This window comes from Stenella coeruleoalba (assembly GCF_951394435.1).
Source record: "Stenella coeruleoalba genome assembly, chromosome: 10".
In the NCBI taxonomy this organism is placed as follows: domain Eukaryota; kingdom Metazoa; phylum Chordata; class Mammalia; order Artiodactyla; family Delphinidae; genus Stenella; species Stenella coeruleoalba.
The window spans coordinates 35079546-35096449 of NC_137156.1; the positions used below are offsets into that span (position 1 = coordinate 35079546).

General features: G+C 37.9%; 1 protein-coding gene across 20 annotated transcripts in view; it reads right to left on the reverse strand.

Moving 5' to 3' along the window:
- The window catches only part of NFYA (nuclear transcription factor Y subunit alpha), a 26003-nt gene continuing 9099 nt past the window's right edge, over window positions 1-16904 (reverse strand). For 11 of the 20 annotated variants that reach the window (XM_079935733.1, XM_079935730.1, XM_079935715.1 and 8 more), the window contains 6 exons: window positions 14045-14191; window positions 10277-10408; window positions 9980-10085; window positions 8649-8815; window positions 6101-6274; window positions 4923-5321 (listed from right to left, as the gene is read on the reverse strand). In XM_079935733.1, the coding sequence (XP_079791859.1) occupies window positions 5103-5321; window positions 6101-6274; window positions 8649-8815; window positions 9980-10085; window positions 10277-10408; window positions 14045-14191 (945 nt within the window). In that variant the 3' untranslated portion in view covers window positions 4923-5102. Of the gene's footprint in view, window positions 2598-4922; window positions 5322-6100; window positions 6275-8648; window positions 8816-9979; window positions 10086-10276; window positions 10409-14044; window positions 14192-16904 lie in introns of those variants that run through there. The other 9 variants (XM_079935727.1, XM_079935724.1, XM_079935722.1 and 6 more) reach the window with 4 other exon arrangements.

The following is a 16904-nucleotide window of genomic DNA, read 5'->3' on the forward strand; positions in this document are numbered from 1 at the left end:
AGCATTTTATAAATTTATTTTAAAAAATAACAATTGAAATGACATCAATGATCAATCACCTGTGCTCCCCCTACAGCTGAGGGAAAAAACCTTCCGTATAGTTGAGTCCCAAAGGAAAATCAAGACATTATTACCAGGCACCCATTAGCCAGAAAAATGCTGTTGGTCCAGTGGTATAGACACTGACATGTTCAATGTACCAGTGCAATTAAAATATATATTTACAATTATCCTGCGAAAAAAAGCACTCAAGAAGTGAACTATGCATTAAACCAGTTATTCACTCATCCATTCACTCTTTTTGCATCTATGAAGCCATCACTAGTCACAAGGACAAATGAATAAAAGAACTTCTAGTAACAAAAGAATCCAAACCTCACCCCCACTTTGTGGGTTATTATGTGCTAAAATGACCACAATAAAAGGGCCATGAGCTACCTGAAATGGCAATGACAAAATGACAACTGAAGCATTTCAAATAAAACCAAACTCAAACTCGTGAAAACAAAAATCCGCAACAATATGAGGTTGGTATTACTATGTACAAACTTACAGACACAAATAAATAGCATTTTAGAACTGTTGTTGGCTTAAGTACTAGAAATTAGGTCTGAGGAATTTCTTTCTGAACTCTGCATCTTGAAGGTTCCTAAACAAACCAAAGGATATAAACTCTTCATTGTTTTTAGTAATCTATCATCTGAAGAACTTGGGGCTTACTGAATAAAGTTAACACCTGAAACTCACATAAAGAGCCAGAAGTTTCTAGTGAGCCCACAGGTCAACCCTGCCTAACATCCGCAAGCCAGGACAGATGGCTAGATTCAAGGGACTTGGGAGATACTTCACTTCCTGCTTTCTTTGCATAGCTCTGTACCTCTATTTTGTACCACTACAGTGATTTCCCTTTGTGATGTTTTCTTTAGAGGGTTTAATTTCTTTTCCTTCTTAATACAGCTAGAGTGAAATCAAAGAAAGAGCCAATCTCTACTCTTGGTATTTAAATCAAACCCAAATGTTCTTCAAAAGGATTGTTTTCCTTCTTTGTTTCCAAGAAAACAGCAACTCTTCTGAAATATCATCTTAGTTCTCCCAGGGTTCCACGTTTAGAAAAGAAACAGATTACTGAGGCACAATCCACTCTGGGAGTTGTGGTCCTGTTCCTGACCCTGCAGGAATCTCTATTTCCAGTCCGCAGTTTATCCCCAGAACATGGATGCAATGTGAAAACCTTTCCGCACAATGCCTACGGAGAAAAGGGGAAACAAACAGAAACTGGCACCAAAGAATCAGCTGCCATGGGAAGAATGAGAATGTTCGCTCTCCAGGGCCAGCACAAAGCGCAGGAGTGAAGCCAACATACATCTCAAGCTCTAGTAGGCAAACCTGGACTATGTCCAGGATAGCTTGATTGAACAGTGCTTTCCAGAAATTGTCAAGGACCAAATCTCAGACTTTTCCCTTTCCGTGCTTGTTAAAAGGTTATAGTATAAATGTAAATTATTCTCTTCATCTTAATGATCCATCCCAGGTATCCATCCACTGGTGAATCGTGCTATGACAACATCAGAGTATATATATTACCCTTTGTCCTTCTAGACGGAAACAAACATGAACCTTTCTATTCCCCAAATGCTGTCACAAAGCCTGTGATTGAAAATCTCTAGTTCTGCTCTGTTAAGGAGTTACTACAAATGTCCTCAGCACTTCGGCACAGAAGTTCTATAATTTTGTTCTCTACTTAGGAAAGGCAGTGTCAAGGCCCAGCACACTCTAAGTTGTCTTAAAAGTAACCACAGCAAGAACTACAGTCCATATGACCTGTCGACAGACAAGCAGACCACAACTTGTCAAAGCTAAGAGATTCAGCTATATTTTTAGTGCTTGAGTCTTTTATCAGTCTATCCCCAGAGTTAGCTTCTTCTTGGCTGGAGTCCAAAAATACCAACCTATCATCTGGGTAGAAGGGATTCTTATTATTACCACAGATTAGATGCATGTATCTCAGAGAATTTATTGTTTCCATATCATGAGATGAAGCTTCCTTGCCTGGAAACCATCTCTGAATACAAAGTGTCCATTAGTCAGCCTGAGATCCCCCATCAGAGGGATGGGCGCTGTTTGGAATCCATGGGAAGGAGTGGGCTGCAGCTTCCCTGACTGCAGTTTAGGTTGAGAAGGTCGTTCTCCTCTGCTGAGATGGCTGGCTGGCATTACCAGTCAACATTAAGTGCTAGGTGTGGTACTGCTGGGCTGGCATGGGTCCCCTGCATCATCCCAATCCATGAAATGTCAATGTCACCAACAGTCTGAAATAAGTCCTGACTGAAAGGGTGAGTCAAAGGCTTGCAACTTCAATTTGCCAGACATCCTTGCAATTATAATACTAAGCCACTTATTAAAAACTAAGTGGTTTCTGTCCTGTAGAAAAGGGCAGAATGTAATCGTCAGTGTCCCATTGGAAGAGGTGATCAGTTTCCTTGGAACAGTGGGAAACAGTGCGAGGAACATGACCGTGATCAGTTCCATCACATGGCCTGGGGTTAGGACACTCGGATGATCTGTGTCATAGCCTCTTCATCTGCTTGATTTGGATCCTACAAAGAAAGCATAACAATTAAAGTCCTTTGCAAAAGAACTGGGAACTCATGGCTCTCACTACTTATCACCAAGGGAAATACACAAACTAAGTAAACCAAAGGCTTGTGATGTATCTAAGTCTGCACACACGGATTGAAACGCAGCTCCATTAGCAAAGAAGAGACAATACACCTTATTCTTAAAAAGATTCCAAGTCTCGCCTGGCATTCCATTAATAAACACTCCAGAGTTGAGAGTATCTCTCTTTTCTAGGCACCTGTGCTGTGCTCTATGCTTAAGGATTAAGGGTCCTTAGGCGGCTAAGAAAAAGACCCAGAGAAACCAAGTCATGTTGTATATTTTCTGATCATCATATTTAAATACTGAGCACTTAGCAGGGCTGGAGAGGACGCTGGAATTAATTTACTTTAATGCACTCATTTTGTAGATAGACCTGAAGCCTGGATGGGTGAAGTGATTTGCCTGGACTAGAGTCAAAAAGTTACGGAGGAGCCCAGCAAGCACTAACTCCCAAATCTCTTGGCTCCGATTTAATCTTCTTTCCATTAAACTCTGCCTACTGCCTGCCTTTTACAAAACACCTGCAGTGTTCAGACAAGGAACAGCCCTTGGGAGTTCCCTGGCGGTCCAGTGGCTAGGATCTGGCGCTTTTACTGCCATGGCCTGGGTTCAATCCCTGGTCGGGGAACTAAGATCCTGTAAGCCGTGCAGTGTGGAAAAAAAAGGGGGGAGAGGATCAGTCCTTGGAAGCTTTTTGGAACACTCCACAATAACCACCTTCAGTTCCTCCAACACTCTGAAGCCTCAACTGGTGTGATCCAAGAAAAAGCTGAAACATTTCTGGAGGTGGTAGGAACAGAGGCTGGGTCTTGATCAGTGAGCATGAACAATAACCAGCCTCTACTGAGCTCTCACCATGCGCTAAGCACTGTGCTAAACAGGTGCCTAATGTGACTTACTGCATGAAATCCCAACATTCCTATAAAGTATCAACAGCACCCCACTTTACTGGCGAAGAAAGTGAGGCTAAGTAACTTACAGAAATAGTTTGAGATCTGCTGCAGAAAGCAATGAGCAACTAGCATGCATCCTTGAGCACGGGACTGACATGATTAAGAAAGCACCATCTTATAAAGACAGATTTGACAGTAGTGCAGGTGGGATGTGATGGGTATACAGAATAAAGCATCAGTAAATGGGAGGAACGCATTAATTCAACAAACATTTACTGAGTGCTTGTTCTTAAGTGGGCATCATGCTAAGTACAATCGAGAACAACAATCCTCGACTTTCTACACAGCTTACAGTCTAGTGAAGGAGATAACTACTGCATGATCACACAGATAAAACAATATGATTATTATCAATATTGCACTCAAAAGAAAAGGAAGATGTGAGAAAATAATGGGGTAGAAGAGACCTCTGGATATGGCCTCTCAGATTTAAACCAAGACCTAAAAGAAGGAGATAGCCAAGCAAAAGGATGGCGTGAAAAGCTTTACAGACCAGCTACTATTTTGAAGTCAAAGGTTCCTGAACACTATAGCAAGAGCATAAAGACCAAGCAGCAGGAGGAAATAAAGCCAGAAGTGGGCAGGAGCGAGATCATGCAGGGCCTTGCTGGCCATGGTAAGAACTCTGTATTTTAGTCTAAGTGCAAATGGAAAAGGGTGGGAGTAGAAGGGATTTAAGCAGGATGGCGAGGTGATATGATACACGTTTAGAAAGATCACACTAAGATGTGGAGAGTGAACTAGAGGGGCACAAGAGGGGAAGAAGGGAGACGAGGCAGCTGCTGTAACTGAAGCAAAGAAGAGCAGGTTAGACCAGGCTGACAGCAGTTACGAGGGAAAAAAGTAAGCTGATTCAGAGTATATTTTAGAGTTAAAACCAAGAGGACTTCAAGAATTGGACAATTGTAGCTTTAATAACTGGGTGAATGGACATGTCACTTGTTGAGATGAGTGTTTGGTTTAGTCATAAAAAAATAAAATAAAAACCAACAGTTCTATTTTGGACACACTGACTAGAAATGCCAATACGATATAATCAGTGAAATTAGATGTAAGAACCAGTATGGTTACAGACTAAGTTCTGGAATTACACTGCCTAGGTATGAATTTCAGTTGCACCATTTTATTAAATATTTTACCTTAGGCAAATGACTTAATCCCTCTAAACCTCAGATTCAAATGTAAAATGGAAACTATAATTCTTACCTCATGGGGCTTGAGCTTGTTGTAAAGATTCAATGAAAAAATGCTTACAAAAGAAAAGTGCTCAACATAATGGCTGGCACATAGCAGTTAAGTGTTAGCTGCTGCTGCTGCTACTACTACAACACTAAGAAACAAACCTGTTCTTTGAAAATCAAGAAAAGTGAGAATTTCAAGAAGGAATTAATAGTAATAACTGGCAAAGACTGGAGGGAAAAAAGGCCACTGATTAAAGACCTTAGTTCTTTTAAGGTGAAGAGGGCTCTAAGACACACAATGTTGCATCTAGTTTAGAGATTGATTAGTACCTAGTTTGAAAATGTCAGGAGGACAATGCGAAGGCTTCCACCCAAGAAAATACAAGGCAGTAAAGACAAGAATAAATGGTATAAATCTTCTTACCTGCATATGGGGACTATCTTTTTCCTTTGGAGAGAAAAATCGTCCACCTTCACCACGCTTCCGTGCCATGGCGTGACGGTGCCGAGACTCATGCAGGTATTTCTAAAATAAGAAAAATAAAACTACTAGCTGAAACTAGCATAGCTGTCTAATGCTCAAAAGTTTAGGACAGCTGTGATCAAAGCCACCGGGGGCAATTATGACCTTGTATTATGGAGAAATCTTTGGAGAAAACATAAACAGCAGCTAACCATATCTAACTATCATAAGAATGTAAATGCCAAAAGAGTAATAACTAAATAAAGATTCCCCAAAGATATGAGAGAGATCACTACCTACCTCCCAATATATATCCTCTCTTTCACTTTAATAACAAACCAAATTTTAGTTGGCTGCTCAGTAAAAAGACTGCATTTCCTATACTTATTTGCAGTTAGGTGTGGCCATGTAATTAAATTTTGGCTAGTGAGATGTATGGAACTTCTTGAATGTTTCCGTGAAAGAATGCCTTTCTTATTCCCTTTGCTCCGAGGCTAGAGCCCAGACAGTCATCTTGGACTATGGACAGCACACTAAGAATATCAGGACAGTAAGAAAGGAGGAGAATGGGTCTTGAGGACTGGCAATGTGCTACCACAGCCCAAGACAATTTATCTCTGGACTTCTTTTACGTAAGATAAAAAAAACACCCTATTTATGTCATATTTTTTAAATATTGCAGTTGCAGCTCCATATAGCAATAATAAATGCTTTTACAAAAGGTAACAGCTATCTAACTTCAATGTTTGGAAGGTACTCAAGGAAACAAACTACATAAAAGGTAATTTCAAAAGTAGAACCCTGCCGTTCTCATCCTGTATCCTTCCCAATGTTATACATACCCTTCTCTCCTTTGGAATTTTCCCTTCTGCCTCTAATTTAGCCCGGGCTTGCCTCCTCTTAAGTATACGGTGGTACTGTTTGGCATTCACATAGAGAGGCTCTTCTTCAAGCATCTCTGCCCCAGGGAGAGGGATTCTCTGGATAGCAGGCACAGAGCCAGCACCAGGTACCATCTGTGTGAAAAGAAAATCAGAGCTTATTAACTAGTGACATGAAGTATGGACATGGGAGACAGTTTATTGGTCCCTGTTAGTTTTCTTCTGAATGCTACAAAAAGCAGCTTTTATAGGACACTTAGTTAAATGCAGATTTTTGGAGAACATTTACACCAAAGGCCTGCATTTTATTTTTTTAACATCTTTATTGGAGTAAAATTGCTTTATAATGGTGTTAGTTTCTGCTTTATAACAAAGTGAATCAGCTATACATATACATATATCCCCATGTCCCCTCCCTCTTGCGTCTCCCTCCCACCCTCCCTATCCCACCCCTCTAGATGGTCACAAAGCACCGAGCTGATTTCCCTGTGCTATGCAGCTGCTTCCCACTGGCTATCGGTTTACATTTGGTAGTGTATGTATGTACATGCCACTCTCTCACTTCGTCTCAGCTTACCCTTCCCCCTCCCCACGTCCGCAAGTCCATTCTCTAGTAGGTCTGCATCTTTATTCCCATCCTGCCCCTAGGTTCATGACCTTATTTTTTAGATTCCATATATATGTGTTAACATATGGTATTTTTTTTTAACATCTTTATTGGAGTATAATTGCTTTACAATGGTGTGTCAGTTTCTGCTTTATAACAAAGTGAATCAGTTATACATATACATGTTCCCCTATCTCTTCCCTCTTGCGTGTCCCTCCCTCCCACCCATCTAGGTGGTCACAAACCACCTAGGTGATCTCCCTGTGCTATGCGGCTACTTCCCACTAGCTATCTATTTTACGTTTGGTAGTGTATATATGTCCGTGCCACTCTCTCACTTTGTCACCGCTTACCCTTCCCCCTCCCACATCCTCAAGTCCATGCTTTAGTAGGTCTGTGTCTTTATTCCCGTCTTACCCCTAGGTTCTTCATGACCTTTTTCTTTCTCTCTTAGATTCCATATATATGTGTTAGCATACGGTATTTGTTTTTCTCTTTCTGACTTACTTCACTCTGTATGACAGACTCTAGGTCCATCCACCTCACTACAAATAACTCAATTTCGTTTCCTTTTATGGCGGAGTAATATTCCATTGTATATATGTGCCACATCTTCTTTATCCATTCATCTGTTGATGGACAGTTAGGTTGCTTCCATGTCCTAGCTATTATAAATAGAGCTGCAATCAACATTGTGGTACATGACTCTTTTTTGAATTATGGTTTTCTCAGGGTATATGCCCAGTAGTGGGACTGCTGGGTGGTATGGTAGTTCTATTTTTAGTTTTTTAAGGAACCTCCATACTATTCTCCATAGTGGCTGTACCAATTTACATTCCCACCAATAGTGCAAGAGGGTTCCCTTTTCTCCCCATCCAGCATTTAGTTTGTAGATTTTTTGATGATGAAGGCCTACATTTTTAACAAAGATTCCAGATGATTCTGTAATAGGGGCCAAGGAGCCATACTGAGAAATGACACAACCATGTCCAAATTTTTGTCCACACAACTGCTCCATTTTCTAGGAATGTCTGCTGCCATCTAATGGTCATGAATGGTAATCGTAAGGCAATAAAAGAGCACAAGGAAAACACAAAGGAACATAGGTTCAGATTGACCAAGTGCTACTAAATGCTTTTAGTTATATAAATAATTTAATTAAATTGTTAACTTACTATATAATTCAACCCATATTTTCCTAAACAAACAAAAACAAAACACTGTACTAAATGTATGAGGAAACAAGTAACGGGCTCCCGTGCCCCACTATCTTCCCAACTATAACAACTTTGAATGGTTGTATTGTTTTTTCTGGTAGTTCCTCTACTTCTGTGCAGGTTTCTACTACTCATTCTTAATTTATCCATTTTAGGTACTGTATACTGACACCCTATTTTGACATATATGAGGATTTAGCTTTCACTCACACCACCCAACTCTCCTTCCCTATTTTCCCAATATATCTACATCACAGTTTTTGGTTTCTCTATTGATTACAATCTTTCTAATTTTGAACTTACTTCTTGTTTTACCCACGCTGGGCAATATACTTTCCACTTCCCGAAGATCAGTAGTTTGTATCTCCCTTCATTATTTGAATTATGAATAAGATTACAGAAAAGCAAATACATCTGTTTATCTTCTGCTATATCTCTAGCACCTAGAATAGTCTCTGGCACATAGTAGGTGCCCAGAATGAATTATGGTTTGTTGTAATGCTTATTGTAAAAGTAGATCTCTGTAAGTGTCTTATGGGATTAATTGCAATCCCAAGAGGTCAGCATTATAAACAAGCTTTATGAGAGATATCAAATTGCAAGTTGAAGAAATTTTCAAAGACAAAGATACATGGAAAAACAAATTACAGGTGTGAACAGTGAAATGAAAAATCAATTTTCTTACCATGACCATCCCTCCTGAGTTGACCACATTGCCTGCCACTGGTAGTGTCACAGTGACAGTCCCTTGCCCACTGCTGGTTGTGTTGGTATTGGCTCCGGTCTGAACAATCTGTGCTCCTGCCAAACTGGCTGCAGGGATGGTGATCATGCCTGAAACAGGGACTGTAACTTTAAGAAAATAAAACATAAAACAAACAAAAAACAGGTACACAGAAAGGAGGGAACACAGTTAGTCCCTCTTCTATGTGGCCCACACTTATGCACCCTGGAAAAACATACTCAATAGCACAAGGGGAAAAGAAGCTCTCTTCCATTCTCTCCCTGGTTTGCTGTATGTAATCCAAGTAATCACAATCTTAGAAATTCTATCAACTATCTGGGTTCCAGTTCTGAATAAAACTACCCTTGAAGTGGATACTTCACTGGGTATTCCAATAATAGTTTTCAATGGGTGACCAGAAAGTTTGGAGGCTTCCCTTTCTATGGGTCAGTATGACTCCAGCTATATCAACCGTTCTTATATATATGAATAACCTGCTTCAGGATGAAGATTTTTATAAACTTTTAATTTGTCTACCCTAAATTGACAATGAGTCAAACAGCTGCAGGACTAAAACTTCCAATTAAACCAGGTACTCCAAGCCCCCAAGCTATCAACAGCAGCACTTGAGAATTTGTTCATCATTCTCTGAGCTCCTGCCAGTTCAGGCCCGAGTCATGGGAGAGCACGCTTACTGCACTCACTGGATCTTGTATACTGCCAAATTTTAATCACAGGTCAAACCTTTAGTCATAGAATACATACCTCTAATAAGGGCTATGCACTGTGTTTATTTGGTCACATGCATGTCTCACTTACTAGACTAGAGGGTCTTTGAGAAGAAAACTACTTTAGTAATGTGCTACATATACACAGTGGGCATATAAGTCTTCTTGGAATAAATTAATAATGAAGAGTGGCCCAGAAAAAAAAAAAAGCAGCAATAGCAATAAATGCCAACTTGGCTTATGATGTATGTCTCTACCACTAAAGAAACTCCATATTTCTAATCTTCTATTTAGAAAACATTTCTCCCCAGAAAGAATAAAAAGCTTATACAATCCGTAGGGTCCTAGTGGTTGTCTTTAACAACCACTGTAGTTCTACAAATGGAATCAACAACGGTCGCATATTGGTGACAAGGAACTAACAATCAACGGAGACTTAGAGGAAATTTTGTTGTTTTTCAAAAATATGTCATATAGAGGTCGCCACAAAATTTCGAAAGCAGTCATTTGCTCAGGATAAGAAGGATGCCCCCAAAGTGCCACAGAAATGACGGGCACACGTACCTTGCTGGAGAATGGTGCCATCTGCGTTAACTGGCTGATAGACGATGGTCTGCCCCTCGGCAGTCTGTGCCACTTGCTGCCCCTGGACAGCAATCTGCTGTTGCGTCTGTAGGAAATAAATAATGCCACAATTGAACGCATTCCAAAGACACCACAAAGAAAAGGACTATGTAGTCCTTTTTAAGAAAAAGAAATTTTTCTTCCCCATTTCTACTACATGTGAAATATCTGACTCAGTTGTCTAACCCTCCCAAAGCAGCTGTGCTCCTGTGTTGACACAGTGGACAGTGGAATTACCTGCGTCTGGCCAGCAGTGACGGCTGTCTGGGGCTGCTGGATGATGATCTGCTGGGTCTGGCCCTGCTGGCCCTGTACCTGCACAGCCTGCCCACCCTGGATCTGGATCTGTCCAGGTGGGACCAACTGTATCTGCGGAACAGAACATAAAAGATTAGTATCCTGCTGACACTGGCCTCCTATGGTTCTGGAGTGTTAGTTACCCAAATTCCTCTAGAAGGCAGGGAATGCCCTAAAGAGGAAAAAAAAGAAGTCCTGTTTTGCTCTATTATGAATTAGAGATAACTTGTTTTCCATTTATGAAACAATGGGGGAATTTTGAACACTGTCTAGATACTGGATGATATTAAGGAATCAACGTCAGTTTTTAAAACGATGATAGGCTGGCATGTGTATATATTTTTAAAAGCATGTTCATTTAAAAATATACCCTAAATATACCTAATATACCATATTTTTAATAGATGAAATGGTACTACATATATTCAAAATAACCCTTGAGTAGGGGAATACAGATGAAAATGGATTTACTTAAACATAATACTAGTTTGTGTGTTAAAATGGGTGATGAGGATTCACCATACCATTCTCTTTGTTTTTGTCTGTTTGAAGTTTTTTATAATAACATATTGAAAAAAAATTAAGTAATTTCTAATTTTTCCAACTGGGATTCTATAAATATGCATATACAAAATCCTTAAAAGATTTTGTATAGAAAGTTTGAGACTATCATATCAGACATCCCTGCAGTCAACACTGAGATTTAACAAATTAAATTAGAAAGTGTTGGTAAATAAACAAGTAAAGAAATTTATCTGGTTATCTGGATCTTTTTCTACCTGTTTTGGATAGCAAGGAATACGTATTACTGGTCAATAGGGTTTCCTCTTCTATCTATTCATATTCTTTGCCCATTTTTCTACTGGATTGTTATTTTCATCAATACATAAAATTTTTTTTTAATGTATTCTGGATACGAATCCAGTTAAGTGTTAAAAATACCTTCTCCAAATTTTGTCTTCTACCTTTGTTTTATGACATATTTTGATGTATACAAGTTTTTATTTTAAAGTAGTCAAATCAATTTTTTTTTGTCTTTAAGAAATCCTTCTCTACCCCACAGCATAAAGAAAATATTCCTGTAAAGAGAATATAAATGTTTCCAAGTATGCTTTTTTCCATTTAGATTTGTAATCTATCTAGCAAGTATTTTTGATATAGCATGAGGTAGAGAATAATTTTCTTTTTTGATATCATTCTTAAACCATTTCTTCACTGATACTTTATACTATTTTTGTTATATACCAATTTCCAATATTCTTGCATCTATTTTTTGGCTCTCTACTTTAGTTCCATTGTCTATATCAAGCCAGGGATATTAATCTGAGAGCATAGATTTCACTGGAATTCTAAAACAGAAGATGCAATCCAAAAAAGAGGTTAAGTACACTTCTAAAAGACACAGTTATTCAAAAAACACTAAAGCGACCTCTAATAAAAATGGATCGAAATTTTAAGCATTCTAAGGGAGGCTATGGGATCTCACCTAGAGCCATATTATATAACATTAACAGAAAATAAATTTTCCAAGATGGTTTGATTAGTTACAGTCCTGCTTGGAGGGAGGGGAATAAAATAACCATTTCAATGTCTCTTAAAGGCCAAAAAAGAAAATCCCAAAATTTAGAGCTGAAAAATCACAGAATTTAGAGCTGAAATGAACCTTAGCAATCACCTGATATAAACTGCATTTTCAAATGAGAAAACTGACACTCAAATGACTTGGCCAAGATCAGAAAGTTTGTTTAATGGCAGACCTGTGAATGAAGTCAGGTCATTGCACTCGTGGTACAATGTTCCTAGCACTGAATCACACTATTTCTATTCAACAGAGAAGAGGGAGTGGCAAGGGGGGGGTTGGAGACGAGGCAATGACAGCAAGGACAGAAATGAAACAGTAGTGTGAAACTGAGGCAAGTACACACACTAAAATATATTTAAAGGCTCACACATTTATGCATGGAGAAACATGGAAACTATTTTTAATCCTAACTAAAACTCTATCTTGGCAAAAATATGCCAATAGCATTAAAAATGATCTTACCCTTTGCCCAACCAATTCTTCCAATCCAAAGAAATTACCATAAGATTAAATTCAACTGAAAAAATAAAGCTATAAAATTCAAATACATTTATAGTAATCTTACCTATAAAAGCAAAAAAAGAAAAATAAAACAAAAATCCCTAAATACACTTTGTAAATCAGAAATTCTGATTCATCAAATTGACCGTTATGAAGGAATTAAAAATGATAAGAAAATCATGTAAGGGATAAAAAAAAGCAAAGTAAAACAAACAAAAACACCAAACACACAACAATGAAAACTATATGCATGTGTATAACTATGTCTGAAAGGTGTGCACAAGACTACAAGGGAATATGCAAAACTTAAAAGTTTGATTTATCAAGCATAGCCAAAATTTTTCAACTTATATTACATTCCTCCAGAAAAATGAAGACATTAATGAAATAATTGTAACTTAAAACAAATTAAAGATGTAAACAGCTTGAGAAAATTTTAGTAAAAAGTTCATAAACATATATACTCATTGGGATTTAGCTATTAATTACAAAGGTGAGATTACTTAAGTATATACCTCTCTGAAAATTATTTCTCACTAACAATACTTCAGTATTAACCCCTCACCCAAAGCCAACAGCTCATCCTTTTTAACAAGGACATAACACTCCATATGAATACAGTATGATGTATTCAACCATTTCTTTATCCTTATTAACAGACACTCAGGCTACCATTTTTTATTTATTTTTTTGCTAGTAGAATGCTGCATGTACAAATGTCTTTGTATATTTTTCCCTACATATTGATGCTTTTGTTCCTATAGAATAGATTCTCTGAAGCAGGACAGGTAGATCAAAAGGCTTATGTATTTAAGAGTGAGATACCTTTCCAAAATGACTTTAGAATTTGAAAATTACCAAAAATAATGAGTGTTTCATTTTCTTCACACCCATTCTAGCACTGGATATAATTACTGTTTAAAATTTTTGCCAACAAGATAAAAATCCCTCTAAAAATTTGATGCCACAGAGTTGTGTGTCCTGTTTACTTTTGTTTTCTGTTTCCAAATCAGTCTTTCCAGTGGATTTACCTAACTATATGTCTGTTTAAGGAATCAGCTTTTATTTACTTTTCTACATTTGTTGGTTTTCTACTTCATTAATTTTAACCAATCTTTTGCTCATTTTGTTCTTTTCCTAACTTTCTAAGAGAAATACCATTGTTTATTTGCAGTTCTTTTAAAATATTTAAGTTTATAAATTTTGCTCTAAGTACAGCTTGAGGTGTGTGCGACAGGTCTGAACTGAAATATTTCCATCACTTCCTAGATAACTCAAGTTATAAATTACATGGAAGGAAATGAAGACTATAAAATTCCCTCCCCCAGTGCCCAGAAGTGCCAACTGAGATCACACCAATGAATTACTTTTATTAAACTAGATTCTTTTTATATTCTTTACATTGATTTGAGATCACGTCTAATATCTTAGTCCTTACCAGAGATGTCCAATTTCTGTATAGCTCTGCTTTATATCACTGACACTACAAAGGTGGGAAATCGACTAAATGTGAACAGAAAGTAAGAAACAATTAAGTGCAATATCAATTTTCAGTTTGCAACAACCTATTTCTTAAAACCTGTATCCTATTATTCTGTCTAAACATTTTTAACAATACCACTCACCTGCTGCAAACCCTGTGTCCCAGATACAGGTACTTGCATGATGGTTTGACCTTGTCCACCAGGAACAGCCTGGACCATGATGGGTTGGCCAGTTGATGTGATTAACTGGCCTCCACTGACTTGTACCATTAATGGCTGCCCCTGGACCTAAAATAAAGTAAAATAAGAACAATGAAATAACATAAGACACAAAATGGTTTTTACCAAAAGACAATCACTGCATCTACTCTGCTGCCTTGCTAGAGGAGGAGAAGGTAGGAGAGACACTAAGAAAATAAGTCTCAAGTCCTCATCCTCAAGTAGTCTTCTTTGAAAATACAGTATCTTTGACTAAATGCCAAGCTGAATACTTTAAGGTCAGATATAATGGAGAATAAGCAGTCTTTGGGAAGTCTCAATAGATACAAGGCATTTATCATCAAATACAGGCTAAACCCATGAGAAGTATTTAATCAAATCATCAAGGCTATTATTTTTGTTTTTAGACCAATATCCAGGAATACTCTCTAGTGAAGGCTGGAGAGGAGGCAATGAGAGGGAGGGCTGATGGTGGGGATGGTGGTTGACTGCAAATAAATTCTAAGTAACTTGTAAGGAGTAAATCAAACTGAACCTAGCAACCACTCCAGGTTAGGTAGTGAGCAGCTCTGGGAGCTTTTATAGAATGCCCTTCCTCCCTACAGTTTCTCAAGCATAAATGAAACATATATCTTTTACCCTCTTCACCTCACTAAGAATTCTAATCCTGTGGTTGTTCAAGGAGCCCACTAGCAAAAACGCCTAGAAATATATTGCTGGTCAGTTTGCAATCTCTGTGGTGGAACTTCTCACACTGGACCCTGCAATACCTGCATAGTTATTTTAGCTTTAACAAATATGAAAATTATACAAAGCGCTCAAGTGCACCAAAAACTCCCAACTTTCAAGCTCCAATGAGTAAATGGATTACTCTAGAAGCTGGGGCATTGTAAGTGCTCTGTGACATCTTGAGTCTCAATATAAAAATATCTAGCCAACTGCATTCTGAAAGCCAAAAAATAAGCCACTTTAGTTCAATAGAATAGCTAAAAGTCCAAACTTTCTATCTTTGTTTTGAGGAATTATTTGTAACAGATCAAAAGAAAATCCGTATATCTGAAATAATCATTATTAATGCTAGTGAAAGTATGTTCAAATAAGAGGAATTAGTTAAAAGACCGATCTGTCCTAGATTAGTAGATTAGATATTAAGCCTCCCCCGACCCCCAAGCATATCATAATCTTCAGGAACATTCAAATCCTGTGTTTTGTTAAACTGTTCATTGAGAAATTCCACTTTACTTTTTAAAGACTTGCATATGTTCTATGAGGAAAGACTTTCCAGAATATTTATTGCATGACTAACTGAAAGAAGTATTTAAAATTCTCCAAAATAGTGAGAGCGCTAGAGGAAAGGTTTCCATTATTTTCATAAAGTACCTCCCTTTCTTTAAATAAAATCTGCCTAAGTAGGAAACACAAGTTTTAAGGCACAGCTATTAGTAATTTTCTGGCTATCCATCATCTTAACTTTTCCCTTCATTGACACACTTTTCCCTATATATGCACACGATGAACTATTTGAGACTCCAAGGAACCCACTGTTTTTACAACATGTGAATGAATACAAGCATACATGCATCAGACAAGAAGCCATACAGTTAAGAGCAGGTTACATTCCCATTCCACAAGTGGTTAATGACAGTACTGTTTTATATTTCAATAAGATGAAGCAAGCATGAGAAACATGAATAACAAACTGCTGAACTGAGATTTGAATATAGTTTGGGAGTACCTATGAGCTCAGCTTATTTCAGCTTAATTTATGTGCGGAATTGGCTGTACATCATCATCAAACACTATGAGTGGCAGGTTTGGGAGTGGGGCTGAAAGGGTAAAGTGAAATGAGTACAATAAGGGGTAGTTCACTGCAGGATACTTGCTAAGCAGCACTAATAATAAAGTGAGATGCCAGTTTTACATTCTCGGTCCTACTCTGAATCATTTCCATTCAATGGAGGGAAAAAGGCAGGGTACTCAAATCTTGTCAATTTCTCAAAAATATGGTCATTTTAGTTAAAGTAACCTATAAACTCAGAAAAGACTTATGCTTCTTCACTTATCTTTATATAGGAACCGGCCAAAATATAACCCCAATTTACATATTTAACTTGGTCACACATAACGTTAGGAAACTGCATTGTTTAAGTAGGAATTCTAATGGTGGCTATAATACTTAAGACTTACAGAAAGCATATTCCACCTCTGTCCAAGAGCTATGGGGCAATCTCTGCAGATCTAACAATAAGACAAGTCATTATTTCCCCAAGAAAGGTAATGAAAAGATAGCAGTTAAGAGATTAACAAGATTCAGAGATTAGATCAATCTTGTCAAGTGCAATCATTATTGCAGGACAGGACAGCCAAGTTGTCCTTTTAATAAAAATAAAGCACAATCTACCCTAGTAAAATGTATATATTTTCTTCTCCACTATCATAATACAAACTCAAGAAAAGTTACCATGCAATCTTATTACAGTTTGATCTCTAAATAGGTTCTAAAGCCACTTGTAAGAATTTCTTCCTGTCCCTTATACTGATTCTTTCCCAGACATTCCCAAAGAAACATTAGCCAAACGGCACTTTTCAGAAAATTGATACTGGGGTCACTACATGATTTAGCATGAAACATTAGGAAACTGGCATCTTCTAAGCCTCAAAGACAAGTTAGCAGCATCAAAGACATGCAACTGACTTTGCCATTTCTCCATGAGATCCTACCACAAACAGCACCAAACATGAGGAGAGGAGAAGTTCATGCAGTGCTTACAGAGAATCAGAG